Raw genomic sequence first — 17,374 nt, forward strand, 5'->3', positions numbered from 1 at the left:
GGCGTCGGCGGGACCTGAAGCTTGCTAATTGTCAACTTCAAGTTGATAAAAGTAAATTAACTGCTCTAGCTGTATAAACTATAGAAAGTTGACATTTCGACAGTTGACTTTTCCTTTATGGTAGCTGTGCGTTTAGAATTCGCTACGGCGGCTCATTTACTTTTTTCCAATTCAAGTTGAAGTTGTTAGGTAAGTATTGCTTAAAATGAGTGTCAACGGTTTTATACTTGGATTTTTTTCCTTTTAGTTGAATGTTCTTTGCTCATTTGACTAGGAGTGGTAGGGTGGAGGGAAAAAAAGCTGTATATATATTCCATTGTCCTCTCCCTGATTACGGTAAAGAAACGCTGCTGTGTATTAAATTTCGCACGCTCTCGTTGAAGGGCACAAACGGCGAGAGAATTGCCCTTAAATTTCCCCTGCGCTGTGACTAACTACTCGAGTGAGTAAGACTAAAACCAGCAGACTCACTCGGAATTACCTCTTTCCAACAAGAAAATGATGACTATTGACATTATGCCATATAATAAATGCGTTTTTGGTAAACATTGTTCCGTCAGGCAGGCTGGATGTTAGCCTCGTTAATTTTTGTGTTTTTGGATCTTGACGCACAGACGGCGCAGAGAAGAACTTGGCTAATATCCGCGGCCATCTTGACCTCATGCCTTGTCAATAACCGATATAAGCGTTTGTTTTGGACCGTTATTTTTTTGACCGAGGACTGGATGTATTCATCATAAAACACCTCACCGATAGTTCTGTACAGAAATTAATTCATGCCAATAACTTTTACCCAAATTGATATCGAAATTTACAGTTGCATACGAAGTAAACACTGTTATCGAGTGAAATTCATACACGTTTAGGTTCGTCAGCTCCTAGCCTGAAAATTTTGAATCATTATATAGCGTCTTTCGATGTTTTTAATGTGAATTCTAATACACGAGCTGATGGGAAAAACACACTTTGGGAGGTTTGTCGGTCCTTGTGGTCCATGCTGCGCGAGATATTCATACACTATTTTATTGGGTTAAAAGCTTCAAAATTTCGGGATTAGTTTGAGGGAAAAAAAAAAACATCAACAAGTGTTCACAAAGAGTATGACCACAGGAGGTTTATATTTTTGCGACGAGTTTTCATTTCCCGTCCGCTTAATACTGTTTTGCGAATTAAAAAAGGGGTCTGTGCACAGACAGACGAGGAAACAAATTCGATATTTATTTGTCCGCAACCATATTGATCTCTTCAAAAGACAGCCGGCGAGATTCGAACATTTTCGGGCCCAAAATTCAGCATTTGACCATTTCAACAATTGACAATTGACCATTTCACGCCTGACCCGGGCAAATTGTTAGTTCTCAGAGGGCCGGAATGGGGTTTACTGAGAATTGGTCAAAATTTGAATTCATTTAGAAGTTAACTTATAGCTGCAAACTTTACTGATAACTAAGAAATGGGCTGAAAGTTTTTACTGATGATGATAGCCGAGAAATCGCCGAAAATTTAACTGAAAAACAAGATTTCAGCAGCCCTATCTGGACCCGCTCTCATTGTATGCGTAATCGGTCAAAACGAAACATGGGAAAGTCATACGAACAGGTGATAACGTAAGCTTATTTGGGGGAAACCCTCAGTTCTTGTTTATTACCTAATCACCAAAAACGAAACGTAAAATGCTTATTAACAGGAGCCATAATCGGGGACGGAGACCTTAAGTCTTGGGATCCGCGCGCACCTATGATATGGGACAATTATTCTATTTTTAGAACAAATTGCGCCATCCTGACGTCATATATCCGCGCGGATCCACGCAAATGTCGGGGGCTCTCGCGTGGATGCTGTCACGTTGCGTGATCAAATGGTGAGAGTTGCGAGATTCTCTTGCGCATTTTTCACCGTGATGGCAGGGAATAAGGCAGGGAATACGAACCAGGGCGCTTATATGTAGTTTTATGCTCTGAGCTAACGGAAAAGGTGGGTTTTTCAGGGTCGAAAACAAGACTGAATGAATAATAAGACCTGCTCGCGTTTGTTGTAAGCTTACGCGTATGTTTTTGCGTTTGTTCTGACTTAAGAATATAGCAAGAAAACTCTATACTCTGGTATCGAGTTAATTTGTGAGTTTCTCAGACAATGGTAATCATAACCAAAACCTGTTTTGATGGTTTCTTATTGTTTCTGCTTGTTTGGTGAGTTTGCAAAAGTTTTTGAAAGGAAAGTCTGATGCGTACAGTTAGCTCATTTGCATAGTGCAGCTCGCGCACTTTTAAGTCCGAGTCGGTGTTTTCAATTGTCAACAAATCTTGACAAAGATTTCTTTCGTTATCTTTTGTGCTGAGATGCTGCAACAAATTTCACGAACGCAAAAAAGGCTACTAACATCATGCGTGTTTCTTTAATATAAGCATAGTGAAGTTTTACACTGCGAAAATGAAAATAGACAAAGAGTTTTGATAACTCGATCAACAAAATCGAAATCGTTATTCGAAGTTGATTAAAGAAAGCGTCATTGTAACTTTGCTGATTATTTCTGCTTTATTCACATACTTCCAGCTTAGCTTTTAATATGTTCTCAAACATTTATCAATCTTAAACACATTTAAAAACTATAGAGTTATTGTTTGAGCTCGATGTACGCTTTCACACGAAAGTGCGGCGGAAGTCCAATTTGCCATGTTTACTGATTGTACAAACCACGCATCGGCGGGCGCTCTGTACGGGTCCGCAAATGATCCCAGGACCGCAAATGATTCCGGACCGCAAATGATCCCCAAATTGGACCGCAAATGATCCCGGACCGGAAATGATCCCCGAGAGGGACCTCAAATGATCCCGACTAAAAAATAACGAATGGCATGGATGATGGGATGGTGTGGATAGGGAATTGGCGTGCGTGAATACCGATGTTTTTATTGAAGCCATCTTATAATTATAATGGCTTACAAGCTGCTTTTTTTCATACTTTCGACTAAATTTTGTTTCTAACTACGATGTTATGAATATCACCACTCAATCATCAAAACACGACTTGGCTTACATTTCTTTGCAGTTCTCAGTAAAATTAAGATCAGTGCAACATACGCTACATATCCTCCTTTGTTAAACATTTATATTTCAGTGTTATAGTTAAATCACATTTTATCACCCATTAACGCCACTCGTCTAAAGTTTTAAACTAAAATCTAACCATGAAGCAACTATCAAGGAAGACGCTGTCACCTGAGTAGACCCACAAGCCTACAACGCTTCATCACTCTGTAAAACACCTTAGTGTGTAGCACTGGAAATTTAAACAAATTTATTTTGTAATTTTTCCTTGGTCGTATTTTGGCTTTAATTCCTCGGAAATGACTACTTGAGTATTCTAAGAAGCCAAAATTCCAAGCTGTAGTTATGAAGTTCAGCTTCATGACCAAGCAAGGCCAAGGCTTGCTCTTCGTTTTGACAAGTTAACTGTTTGATAGATGTATGATACTATCGCCACCGGGATTTCGAGAATGTTTACAAGTATGTGTTTTTCTTAAGACTTCTAATTCAATAGATTGTCTTCACGTGACGTGTTTTTATCCTCATCAGGCATAAGAGGAGGTATATTTATATCTGTTTACAATTAGCGTGCTTCGTTTGGAAACCTGCGCATTTTGAATTTCAGGGTTGTGGGGGTGCGTGACACAAGGCTACGATCGAGTTTGTTGAAAAATATATACTTATCTCATGATTTTGAGCCTTTTTAGAAGTTAGAGCATTAGGAAAAGTGCTTATGTAAATGCTTGTTTGTTTAGTACTGATGATCAGTCGCCTGGAAAGCCAAAGTAAGTTTCAGATGTTTATACTATATTCCGGCCGCCATATTGGTGTACCACGGATGTATACCAACATGGCGTTTTCTTATTGGGCTCTGTAAATTTGTGGGAAACATTTACGACAAATAATTGAAGTTTGGGGAAACGCACAGTCTTAAAACTTGGCGAAGTGTCTTATCTAGTTATCTTCTATAGCGTACATCACAATTTCTTAGCTTTTTTCATTGGTTGGTTTTCGATTTATTATTATTTTTTTTTTATTGCGTGACAGTTAAACCGATCTGAACCGTTCGAAGAACAAAACAGCAACTGTGGAATATATTTTTTTTGTAAAATGATAAAACATGTTTTTTAGTTCATAATTTTTGTATATGTTCTCACCTTCCTCTGTTATAAATCCATGCCATTTCTTATTTTTTGATCGGGATCATTTGCGGTCCAATATGGGGATCATTTCCGGTCCGGGATCATTTGCGGTTCAATTTGGAGATCATTTGCGGTCCGGGATCATTCGCGGTCCTGGGATCATTTTCGGACCCGTACAGCTCTCATTCATCGACAACAGAGAATTTACTGGATTTTTACACAAATAAAACTGAGCAGTATCTACGGACGTAAAGTTATTGGGCCTTGATGAAACATCAAGCGTTGCTTACAATTTAGGCGAAACTCAAACTAGCAATTATTTTGTTTTACTTTTCGGTCGCGATAGACTGGCAAATTCCTCGCAAGCGTGTGGTAAGAGGAGCCAAGAAACCATGAAGTCCTGGAGCTCTGCTATATCTAAATATATCCAGCTAGTTTTTTGCTGTGTAATGGAAAAGCTCTTAATCTTCAACATATGTGAAATTTAAAGTGGCGTAATGTACAGCTCATGTAAAAGAAGCATCCGTCTGAACACAACTTGGTCAGCGATATATATAAGCTTAAAGCGGAACATACCTAAATTCGACACGGTCTTACTTCACTCAAACTGGAGCAGCTTACGACGAAAATACTTAATTAAGCAAAATTCCAACAGACGTAAACGCGTTGAGTTGTGGGCCAAAAACATGAAACATTTCGGGAATTTCGGACGCTATTTCTCCCGCGCGACATCGGGAGAAATCCTCACAGCAGGTACGCGCGTGTGCCGCACATGATGGCGCAATTCGTTCTAAAAATAGAATTATTGTCCCATGTCATGGAGACAACCCCAATACTTGAAATGGTGCGCGCTTACGGTCTCCGTCCCCGATTATGGCTCCTGTTATTAACTAAGTGAGGGGAACCCCTCTGTAGACGAGCGACGTGTTCTTTTTGGAATGTACGGTATGGACGCGTCTTTTTAATTATAATTAAGATTTGAAATCTATCAGAAACGGGCTGAAATTTTCACGATTTGACAGCTGAGAAATCCAAAAAGGTAACTGAGAAACAACATTCCAGGACGTTTGTCCAGGCCCCCTCGGTTATTGTAATCACTCAAGGAGAATAGGTGATGACGTAAGCTCATTCGTGATGACGTAAGCTCGTTCTTGTTTATTGCCTAATTACCAAAAACGAAGCACAACTTGTTACTTAAATTAATACTGGAGACCACGTTTGCAGACGATTTTATAACCTATATGAACTGATCACCCACGGGATTAAACCGTATCGCTCATTCCAAATAATGAGAAAATATAAATGACAGACCAGCTCTTGTGACACCACAGACAAATTCTGAGAATAACGTTACACATCTGAGTTAACTTGTGAATATTTCACTTTTTAGGGGAAGAAGAAATCGGGTTATTATTAGGGAGTTTTGAGCAAACCACAACAGGAACGTAATAATAACAAAAAAAACATAAGCTTTATACTAAAGATAACAACGCGAAATTACCAAATTCAGCGTATTATGTAAAAAGTGAATGACGCGAAAACGTTACATGACTGAAGTCAGCAATGACTAAAAAATCTTGCTTCTCCGATGCACGTTTGTCTTTCGAATATAAAATGAAAGATTTATGGAAAGTTGCGTCAAGTAGTCATGGGTGGATTTTGACAAGGTGCGATGAACTACGAATGAGATCTGAAACACAATGGAAAATGAAATCTTGAATGTAAAGATGTTGACATGACAATAGTATAATTTACCTCAAGCCACGTGATGAAAAGAATATGTCTCGTAACTTACACCCTCTGTTATCATACAATTGAAGTTTCGTATTTATTTAGCTTAATTTCGAGCGACGCGTAGCGAATACATTTTTTACTGTACTCTAAATTGTCCTACCAACAACTCGCCCATCGTGAGTTTATTTATGACAACTGTTGTCCTAAGGGGGGACGGGGGGGGGGGGGGGGGAGGGGGAAGAGAGTCTCACCAGCGTTGGTTGTTGTTAACTTGTACTACCAGTGGAATCCTAATCCTAATCTTTCGACCAATTTTTTGCTCTCCTGCCAAAAATGTCAGGAGATTAAATTTGCCTCGATTTTTTAAACCACCTGATTTTTTAAATCAATTTACGTCAGCCTTTCTGGTTCGGTAAATCGGAAGGCTCGAAAAGTCGAGTCGATTCACCAGTTTAGGAGAAAAGGACTTCTTGATTAGCCAAGGGATTTACGTCAATTCTCGCCGGTTCTAAATGTCCATAGAAATCATGCTGGCAGAATGGCGCAAAAACACAAACACAATTATTGGATAGTAAGAGAGACGAAGGGAAGAGAATTAATTTCCAATATAGGCGTTTTTTCTCAAGTTATTTTTAGACCTGGTACCCAATTCTTCCGCGGATAAAGTTACCACGCGCGTTAGGGTTAGGCTACCAATTCAAGTCAACAGAACTTCCCCTTAGGGCCTGTTTACAAGGAGGGAGGGTTACCCTAGCAAGCGGGTTAACCCTTGCTGTAGGGCAAAAGATAGCCCGGGTTTACAAGCAAAATTTCGCGGGTAGGATAACCCTGCAACCCGGGAACACTTAATGCGCGGTTACACTCAAAAGGTCTGGAAACAAGTAGAAAGTTAACCCGGATAGGCGGGTTAACTCTACCTGGAGTATTTACAAGGGAAAAAGTTAACCCGCCTGTCATGGTAACCCTAACACGCAGATAGGGTAACCCGCCTACCTAGGTAACCCTGGCTGCCTTGTAAGCATGAGGAAGAAAAAAAGAGGAAATCTGTGAGAGCTAGGGTAACCCTCTCTCCTTGTAAACAGGTCCTTAGAAACAGACCTTCTCACCGAATAGGTTTGTCTGAACTAAAGACGTTTCTATACGGATTATGATTGCAACTCCCGTGTCGTTTCATGCAGTCATCTTATCGCAGATTTCTTTAACCGTCAGCAACACAGACGAAAGTTAAACAGTTATTATTCATTGAGTCATATATGTGTGTACAGCATATATTAAGAGAACAAACATGTACCTTAACCGTGTAAGCGTGACTTACATTGAGAATGGAAACTGAAAAATGAAACGTGACTGTTGTGTAGCTATGACGATGTTTTTATATGCCAAAATAAGACTGTGGCAAAAGCCTCAAAACAAGTGATACTGCTAGATAGGCTAAAGGGAATTACAAATTTCAGTATAGCTGCTGCGCGCTGCAGATATTAAATATTTAGTCGCTCTGTTTCTTTAATTTGATGTATTGTCTGTAGATATATAAAAAAGACTCCGTGGCCAGTCGAAATTGAAAGCGTATCCCATGGTTCGAAAGTCTGATAACTCGTGCGTCACCGTTATTTAATTTGAAGGAGACACTGTTTTAGCTGCTAGGGGCTAGATAGTTGAATTTCATTGTAACTTGAATTTGTCATCAAACGGTAAGTACAGTAAGTTTAACCTAAGTTTTGACCTAAAGAACTAACGACAACTCTACTATTACATGAACACAGAAATTAGCGACATTGTTATAAATTGCAATTGACCACTGAGAAGTATAAACTCGTCAAATTAACTGGTTAATATGCATTGAGATGTTGGGCATGGTAAACTATACCTTGCCATATACATTACGTACTGAAACTGGAGAACGCTGTCTGTGTTATAGTTCAGTGTCATGGTGTTAAAGCGTGGAATAGAATATATGAACAAGGCTGTGATTATTCTTCTGTTATATCTTGCAGACAAAGTCCCTTTTGTGTTCTTACTAGCTTTTACAGACTTTTGCTGTTACTTTTTCCTTCACACTGCGAAAGGGAAATAGTTGTGAGTACATATTTGATTTGATTCAGGATGCATGCAACAGTATTCTAACAGACCTCGTTTTTGGTAAATATCCTCATTTATTAATCTACTTCTAATTCTACATACTTATACACTTTAATGAACGTCCACAGTGCGGCTTTTGACTTTTACAATTAAGATTACATTGCAATTATTTCAAAAAGTTAAAGGGAGTAGTGAAGATTCCAAGAATTTTCTAAGCGCTTGTATTGGAAGGTGTTCTCAGTGTGTTCTTAAATATGGTTACAAATTTGCAAAGTTTTAAAGTCGTTTTTAAAGATTTCCAGACATTAACAGCTCTCCGGCCAGTAATAATTTTAATAAGGCGAAATGTTTTTGATCAAACGTTATATGAGAGAATAGATTCTACCAAAAGAGCATATATAGTACAAAAAAGTTGTGCTGAAATTGCCGGCAAAAGTAGTATAACTAACCCTGCCCCAACTAGATATTGTTATTCCCCATTTAGAAGATTTTTAACGCCACCAGTAATTCATTGTCCTTTCACAGGAAGATTCCTTTTGCTTGTCCAGACTGACTTGGATTTTATTCTGATTTCAGTTGACTGCTCAAGTAACGGTAAGAACAGTTAACTTAAGATATATAAAAGATATCGTCTGTTTGATGCCCTCGTGTACATGTCTACTGCGCATTAAAAATATTTTTAAATGTTTTTTTAAAATCAAGGACTAATGTATCATTGTCGTTTTAGAGAACGAGCCTTGTTAATGACGTAGGTGAAGTTGAATTTCGTTCTGATCCGCACATCTCAAGTGACGGTTAGAAGAGTAAGTTTAAGCCATGCTTTTATGACTATACGTTTTAGCTTTAAATTAATTTAGATTGCAGAAATATGGAGTTACATATATGAAGGAAAAGTTGCAAAGTCCAGAGCAGAAAAATATGCTTTACAAGGGATCGACCGGATTCCTTGGTGACTTTCAGTTTCATGCTTGCCAATCTTCATCTGTGGTTTTTCTTTCTTGTGTTCATTTTGTTTGTGACTGTCAGTTATGCACGTCTGTCTTAGCCTCTGACTGGCAGCTACATGTGTTTATCTTCGTGTGAGGCCTACAGTTTTGTGTGTCTTAATGGTCTGCGATTTTCAGATTTCCGTGTTATTTTTCTCTGTGAATTGTAAGTTGTGAATCTATCTATGTCTGTGATCAAGACTTTCAGTTTTACGTGTTCCCGTAGATCTGGGGTTTTCAGTTTTCTTAAGCTTATCTTGGTTGGTAAATTTCAGTCTTGCTTGTTTATGGCTCTCTGTGGATTTTAAGGCATGTTTTTCTATCTTGGTCTGAAACTTTCATTTTTTTCAGCGAGGGGTTGTCAATATTTCGCAATTGTGTAGCTCTGAAGTCAAAATTTCAAAATTGCTCTTCTATATCATCCGAGTTAATTACAGGCAAAACAGAGACTCACTATAGAAATACATCATTGAATAAATTAGTGTATTTTTTTCTGTTACCCTATAGACAAACAAAGTCGTCCTGTTGTAAAAGAGAGACTGACCGTTCGTCGCTCTCGCGTACTCGAGACCGAGTGAAAGGGAATAACTGGTAAGTTTACTATGTTATTTATAGTTAACTATGTTATTGGTTGTTTTTAGCGCTAAAATGATCCTAATAGTAACGAAAGATTATTCAAGTCGCTAATTATGTTTTCCTGCTAATAACACCTAACAGCAAGCCATCAGACCTGCATGTTTCACGTTACGCAAACAATTCGTCTTTTTAAAGGCAGCGGGAATTCGGTAACAGATTGTTGACCACTCAATTACCCGCATGTTACAATAGATATATTGTTGGAAACATTTCATCAATTTTTGTTTTTTTTCCACGTGCAGTATTAAATTTATGTAATTGTGAATCAAGAATACTCCATTCAAAAAACAAACTCGTGTTGTTATCAGAGCAGTGTGGAACCTAGAATAATTTAGATTTCAGGATGAAATCACCAAAAGTATCACGCTTATCAACCCGGCAAACTTTAATGTAAAACTTGTCGTAAAAATTAATGCCACAAATTAACACGAACCCAAGACTTGGTATCTTACATGATGCCTTCTCTGTGCAAAGTCAGTGGTATTAAAAATGTGAACAGTGACGTCAACAACGGTCGTTCTTCAGTAATACATCATGGCAATACAATTATAACAACAGCAGTTAAACAAAACTGAGGATACACTAGGCTTGGTCAAAATTTGTCTCAGTTTTATTCTCTTTTATGTTCTGAAGGAACTGTTTAAAATGAACAACCAAGACGAAGTTCTACTAGTCATCTTAATGGGCCTTATGGTTGCCCCCTTCCTTCTCAACACTAGTCGATTTCTAAAAGCCATCGAGCTATGCAAGGAATGCTTGTTCATTCTAAAAGACAGGGTCAGCATAAACGACGAGAAATTAACCAAATTATTCTACAAAAGGATATATTTTATAATGTGGAATGTGAGTAGTCGCATCAGCGATAATAAAAAGGCCATTGAATATGCAGAGAAACTTCTGCAAATTTATCATGAAAGTGGTGAAAGACTTGAGGAATACAAGCTAAGCGTAACGCTTGGGGTAATGTATTTTCGTCAAAATCAATACGCGCAAGCAAGACAACTCTATGAAAAAGGACTACTAATCAGTAAGGAAATTGGAGACAGAATACGAGAAGCGTCCTGTTACAGAGACCTTGGAGCTGTGTATCAATTAGTCGGCGAATATGAGAAGGCTAGAGAACATCTCGAGAAATCACTTGTGATCCAGAAAAAAATTGGAAACAGAATAGGAGAAGCGTCCTGTTACGGAAATCTTGGATATGTGTATCTCTCAGCTTGCGAATATAAAAAGGCTAGAGAACATTTCAAGACATCACTTCTGATCCAGAAAGAAATGGGAGACAGAAATGGAGAAGCTGCCTCTTACGGAAGCCTTGGAAATGTGTATCAATCAGTTGGCGAATATGAGAAGGCTAGAGAACATCTCCAGAAATCACTTGTGATCAGGAAAGAAATTGGAGACAGAAAAGGAGAAGCTAGGTCTTACGTGAACCTTGGAGCTGTGTATCAATCAGTTGGCGAATATGAAAAGGCTGAAGGATATCTAGAGAAATCCCTTGTGATCCAGAAAGAAATTGGAGACAGAAAAGGAGAAGCTATGTCTTACGTAAGCCTTGGAAATGTGTATCAATCAGTCGGCGACTATGAAAAGGCTACGAGATATCTCGTGCAATCACTTGTGATCCAGAAAGAAACTGGAGACAGAAATGGAGAGGCTGCCTCTTACGGAACCCTTGGAGCTGTGTATCAATCACGTGGGGAATGTGAGAAGGCTAGAGAACATATCGAGAAAGCACTTGTAATCCAGAAAGAAATTGGAGACAGAAGTGGAGAAGCTGGCTCTTTCGTAAGCCTTGGAGCTGTGTATCAATCAGTTGGCGAATATGAGAAGGCTAGAGAATATATCGAGAAATCACTTGTGATCCAGAAAGAAATTGGAGACAGAAAAGGAGAATCTATGTCTTACGTAAACCTTGGAAATGTGTATCAATCAGTCGGCGACTATGAAAAGGCTACAAGACATCTCGTGCAATCACTTGTGATCCAGAAAGAAACTGGAGACAGAAATGGAGAGGCTGCCTCTTACGGAGCCCTTGGAGCTGTGTATCAATCACGTGGGGAATATGACAAGGCTAGAGAACATATCGAGAAAGCACTTGTAATCCAGAAAGAAATTGGAGACAGAAATGGAGAAGCTGGCTCTTTCGTAAACCTTGGAGCTGTGTATCAATCAGTTGGCGAATATGAGAAGGCTAGAGAACATATCGAGAAATCACTTGTGATCCAGAAAGAAATTGGAGACAGAAATGGAGAAGCTGCCTGTTACACCAACCTTGGATATGTGTATGAATCAGTTGGCGAATATGAGAAGGCTAGAGAACATATCGAGAAATCACTTGTGATCCAGAAAGAAATTGGAGATAGAAAAGGAGAAGCTGCCTGTTACGGAGCCCTTGGAATTTTGTATAAATCAGTTGGCAAATATGAGAAGGCTAGAGAATATATCGAGAAATCACTTGTGATCCAGAAAGAAATTGGAGACAGAAATGGAGAAGCTAAGTCTTACGTAAACCTTGGAAATGTGTATGAATCAGTTGGCGAATATGAGAAGGTTTTAGACTACTATGAAAAAGCACTGACCATCAGCGAAAGAATTGCTGACAGATACAATATAGCTGTGTCTTACAAAAGCATGGGAAATAATTTTTTCTCTTTTGGAAAGTATAGCAAAGCTAATGAATATAATAAGAAAGCTTTTGTCATCTCCACAGACATTGGTGATAGGGAAGGCGTGGCCAGGTTTTACCTGAGCCAAGGAAATGTGGAGCTGGCTGTGGGTAACTCTATCAAGGCAAAAGAATATTATGAAAACGGGCTTGCAATAAGCAAAGAAATTGGACACAGGACAACAGAAGTAACTGGTTACCTATCGCTTGGACATCTGTTTTTCGCGCAGTCTGAATATGATAGAGCGGAAGAATATATCAAGATGGCGCTCGCATTAAGTGAGAAGATTGGAAATATTGCGAAGCAGTCCTATTCCCTCGAAATATTGGCACGCATTAGAATGGAAGAAGGAAGGATTCAGGAGGCTATCTCATATTTCTTTTCTAGTATTGAAAAATGTGACGAAATGCGCGACTCCCTCCGCGACAACGATCAATTTAAGATTTCCTTTTCTGACAGCAATATTCGTTCTTACAGAGATCTCAGTATGTTGCTTTGTGAAATCGGGAATCATACTGAAGCTCTTTATGTTTCAGAGCTTGCAAGGGCAAGGGCTTTGGCAGATTTAATGTCGGCGCAGTACTCTGTGGAGAATAAAATCTCTGCTAATCCTCGAACTTGGACTGGTCTTGAAGTCATCGTGGGCAAAGAATGTAACTGCACCTGTCTGTATGTCTCATATCATTATGACACCATATATTTGTGGATTCTTAAAGCAGGCAGAGTTACATCTTTGCAAAAGATGAAAGGAAATGATCTAATGGCTCGCGAAGGATTAGGTCAACAAGTCGAAGAGTTTTTTGATTTCCGAAGTTTTGGCGTTTTACCAGATGGGATTTGCGAAGACCGATCTTTACACGACCTTCAGCCAGAATCAAAAACATGCGAGGAAGACAGCCATGTAGGTTGGCGAATTGGAGCGGACAGCGAAGTTGACCAAGGACCCAAAATGAACCTTCCTATCTGTTACAAACTTATCATCGCTCCAGTGGTGGACTTTCTTGAGGGTCCCGAAATCATTATTGTTCCTGATCGTGCTTTATATCAAATTCCATTTGCTGCCTTAACCGATAAAAGCGGAAAGTACCTATCCGAGACTTTCAGGATCCGTGTTGTTCCTTCTTTAACAACTCTCAAGCTCCTTAATGAAAGTCCAGCAGACTATCACTGTCAGACTGGTGCATTGATAGTGGGAAATCCTGATGTTGGTGAAGTGCATTTCAATGGAAAACTCACGAACATTTCGAGACTACAATGTGCAGAAAACGAAGCTAAGATGATAGCAGAAAAGCTGGGTGTTGAGCCTTTGTTAGGACAGCAAGCGACTAAGGTGGCAGTACTTCAAGCGATGAATTCAGTGGCTTTGATTCATATCGCCGCACACGGTGATGCTGAAAGAGGAGCAATTGCCCTTGCACCATCTTTTCGTCATCCTAACGGGATACCTCAAGAAGGACTGTACTTATTGACAATGGCAGACATTTCAAAAGTTCAACTGCGAGCTAAACTGGTAGTCCTTAGCTGTTGCCACAGTGCCCGTGGACATACAAAAGCTGAGGGAGCAATCGGAATTGCCCGAGCGTTGTTAGGATCTGGCGCACGCTCAGTGTTGGTGGCACTGTGGGCCCTGGATGACAAATCAACGGAGCAGTTAATGACTCATTTCTACGATCACCTTGTTGCTGGGGAAAGTGCTAGTGAATCTCTGCACGAGGCCATGAAGTGGATGAGAAGCAAGGGCTATGACGTGAATCAGTGGGCGCCTTTTATACTGATTGGAGATGACGTGACATTTGATTTTGGAGAGAAAGGTAAGACTCGATGAAAACACATGCTTTCTTCATTTCTAGCAAAGGTCTCCTGGTATTTACTCACAATTTCCTTAGATGTACGTTATCGGTCAACTTTGTGTATTTTCAAAAAAGGGTCAGGTTTCTATATCTATTTATTTCTGTACGCTTGTCGTTTGATCTTGTGCGGCTAATGTATTTTACAACTGAAGTTAGCTCTGTCGATCATTAGAGTGTAGACCATGAAGTTACGAAACAAAATTGCAACGAAATTTTTGAAACAATTAAAAAGCACCCTCCTATATCGAAGTTCAGTTACTACATAAAAACTGAGGAGATTTGAAAACTTGCGAATTTTTGGTTTCCTGATTTTCTCGCATTTTGACATCATACTTGATCGTTATTTTGTACGCTGGATACAGCAATGTAATTATGTTCTGTTTATTCTCCCAACAATTTTCAATGTTGTTATAAAAGAAAAATGGATTACCCCTGGCTGGATTGTATGGTCCACCTTCCTTCAAAAGATCTCGCATTATTGTGATATCACCCAAGGCGTCCACATTTAAAGGGGCTAGGTCACGCTATTTTAGCCAATTTTGTTTAATTTTGTTAATTATGGGCTCCAAACGTCAAATTGGCAGAGCAAAAGTCTTTCATTTGCAAAATCACGGCCACATTGCAACTGAGAATGATTTTCCAGCTGTGTAAATGACATTTTGATATAAACTGATATAAATTTGTAAAAAGGTGGGCCGACGTTTTTCAAGTTTACCCAAATACAGTCCATTTCAATCCTCTCCAGTTTTGTCCATCCATGTCCCTTCTTGGCTTTCCTGTGTTTTGTTTGAGATCTTCTATAGTTTTGGGCCGTTTTTGTGATATTTTAGTTAATTCTATGAACATTTGATCAGTGCTGAAATTGCCTAACACTGCGTGACCTAGCCCCTTTAAACTCTGTCCTGAAATTGCTCACGGTTCCAGTAGAAGTTTACAGTTTAACAAGCCACAGCCATGAATCCGGATAATCTGCTAAAATGAATGTACATTTTGTAATTAGGCAACTATTCTTTAAGATAATGAATATAGATGGCTACACATCTTTTGTGATTTGGTTATTTTCTTTGTCAGGTGTTGGGAAGGATGACCAGGACGGCAGCGAGTGATCGCATGAGAAGAAAAATATGCCATGACCTCACCGGTCCCTTCAAGTTCTAGTGCTAAGTTGCATATCAGAAATAAATCGATGTTTAATATTTGGCCTCAGTAGAAATTTTACGCGCTAACCCTTGAAGTTTTTTTAAATATTCACTTTTTTAGCTGAAGCCGTTGCTTCTCTTGCAAGTATAAAATCATTTCTCTAAGATATTTTAGGGAAAAAAAGATTTGAAACTTAACCGAACACTGCAGTGTACAGCTGAGGGTTGAGTGTTGCTGAATGATGATAGAAATTGTTCTGGTCTTTGCTGCGAGGAAAAATAAGGACTGCAATACAGAACTAGGGGCGTTGTTTGAGTTGTATACATATTGTTTCGTTTGGCCAATCATGAAGACCCTTGTAAACGGTGCAGGTCGGCCCTGAGGTTTGATTGACAAACTTAGTGTTTCACATACCAGCGAGACTTGTTAATTTTTTTACAAATGTTGTATATAAAAATTCTCACACTTAGTAGCAATTGTAAAAATAGCTAAATTGAAGAAGTAGGATTTTAAAGTAAAATAGTGTCAGAAACAACATGCATTTCTTTTGCCGTTGTTTCATTTTTGACCCGTTTTTATGCAGAACATCTAGGTTTTGTTAGTATTTTCATGTATCATAGTTTTTTTTACAAGGAAGAAGAGTTTTACAATTTGAAATTTTATCAAGCATTAAGTTGGTATGTCCAATTAATTACCAAAAGAAATATTAAGAGCATAATTAGCATTTGGAATTTTGTTGAACACTGTGCATGGTTAATTTGCTGTTTACCATGCAGTAAAGTTTACAGATACCTTTGTAAATAGTGCGACTGAAAGAACGTTTACTTGATAGTTAAATTACAGTGACATGAGAAATTGTTCGCATTATACTTATCACAATTATCCTGAACATTGCACTTTTGTAAAATAAGAAGAACTTTTCTTCTCTAAAGGCATATACTACTTAGGAAAAATTAACGGGCCTATTGTTTTTTAATTTTAAGTCTAGAGGAACAATTAAAACTGTAAGTAATTTAAATCTCAGCTGTAGACTTCTTCTCATTTATATTAGATTCTGGACAAAAAAACAATTGCGGCGTCGGCGACACCTGAAGCTTGCTAATAGGCCTTTTGCACGATCCGGTCACATGGTACGGAACTAATTATGCTGGGACGCAAGTTACACAGTGAGACTTTCAAAACAAAGGAAAGTAGGGCTAGACTGGTACGAGTTCCTTTGTTTTAGAAGTCCCATTGTGTAACTTGTGTCCCAGTATAATTAATTCCGTACCATGTGACCGGATCGTGAAAAGGGCCTATTGCCAACTTCAAGTCGATAAAAGTAAATTAGCTACATTAAATTAAAGTCCAAATTTCGAGAGTTGCCCTTTCCTTTATGGTAGCAAGATCCGGTCATTATGGTAGCTGTGCGTTTAGAATTCGCTACGGCGGCTCATTTACTATTTTCCAATTCAAGTTGAAGTTGTTAGCTAAGTATTGCTTAAACTGAGGGTCAACAGTTTTACACTTGGATTTTTTTCCTTTTAGATGAATGTTCTTTGCTCATTTGACTAGGAGTGGTAGGGTGGAGGGAAGAAAAGCTGTATATATATTCCATTGTCCTCTGTCTGATTACGGTAAAGAAACGCTGCTATGTATTAAATTTCGCACGCTTTCGTTGAAGGGCGGAAACGGTGAGAAAAATACCCTTAGATTTCCCCTGCGCTGTGACTAACTACCCGAGTGAGTAAGACTAAAACCAGCAGAATCGCTCGGAATTACCTCTTTCCAACAAGAAAATGATGACTATTGACATTATGCCATATAATAAATCTGTTTATGGCAAAACATTGTTCGGTCAGGCAGGCTGGATGTTAGCCTCGTTCATTTTTGTTTCTTTTTTTCTTTGAATCTCGACGCATACACGGCGCAAAGAAGAACTGGGCCAATATCCGCAGCCATCTTGACCTCATGCCTTGTCACTGAATAACCAATATAACCGTTTGTTTTGCGCCATTAATTTTTTTTATCCAGGACAGTTATCAATTCATGCCAATAACTTTAACCCAAATTGATATCGAAATTCACAGTTTCATACGAAGTTAACACTGTTATCAAGTGAAACGCATACA

General features: G+C 38.8%; 1 protein-coding gene across 1 annotated transcript; it reads left to right on the top strand.

Moving 5' to 3' along the window:
- Positions 1 to 8,714: 8,714 nt before the first annotated feature.
- Positions 8,715 to 16,290, top strand: LOC149114382 (uncharacterized). Its single transcript, XM_089286882.1, has 4 exons — positions 8,715 to 8,785; positions 9,476 to 9,559; positions 10,238 to 14,084; positions 15,195 to 16,290. The coding sequence occupies exons 3-4, from the start codon at positions 10,250 to 10,252 to the stop codon at positions 15,227 to 15,229; spliced, it is 3,870 nt and encodes a 1,289-aa protein (XP_089143008.1). The 5' UTR covers positions 8,715 to 8,785; positions 9,476 to 9,559; positions 10,238 to 10,249; the 3' UTR covers positions 15,230 to 16,290.
- The last annotated feature ends 1,084 nt before the right edge of the window (positions 16,291 to 17,374 follow it).

Source organism: Orbicella faveolata, unplaced genomic scaffold, assembly GCF_042242905.1.
Source record: "Orbicella faveolata isolate gen_17 unplaced genomic scaffold, um_ofav_v1 contig_14, whole genome shotgun sequence".
NCBI lineage: Eukaryota > Metazoa > Cnidaria > Anthozoa > Scleractinia > Merulinidae > Orbicella > Orbicella faveolata.

Coding starts and splice junctions, on each gene's coding strand:
- LOC149114382 (XM_089286882.1), top strand. CDS start 10,250: ATGAACAACCAAGACGAAGTTCTACTAGTCATCTTAATGGGCCTTATG. Junction 14,085..15,194: donor ATTTGATTTTGGAGAGAAAG/GTAAGACTCGAT, acceptor TTTCTTTGTCAG/GTGTTGGGAAGGATGACCAG.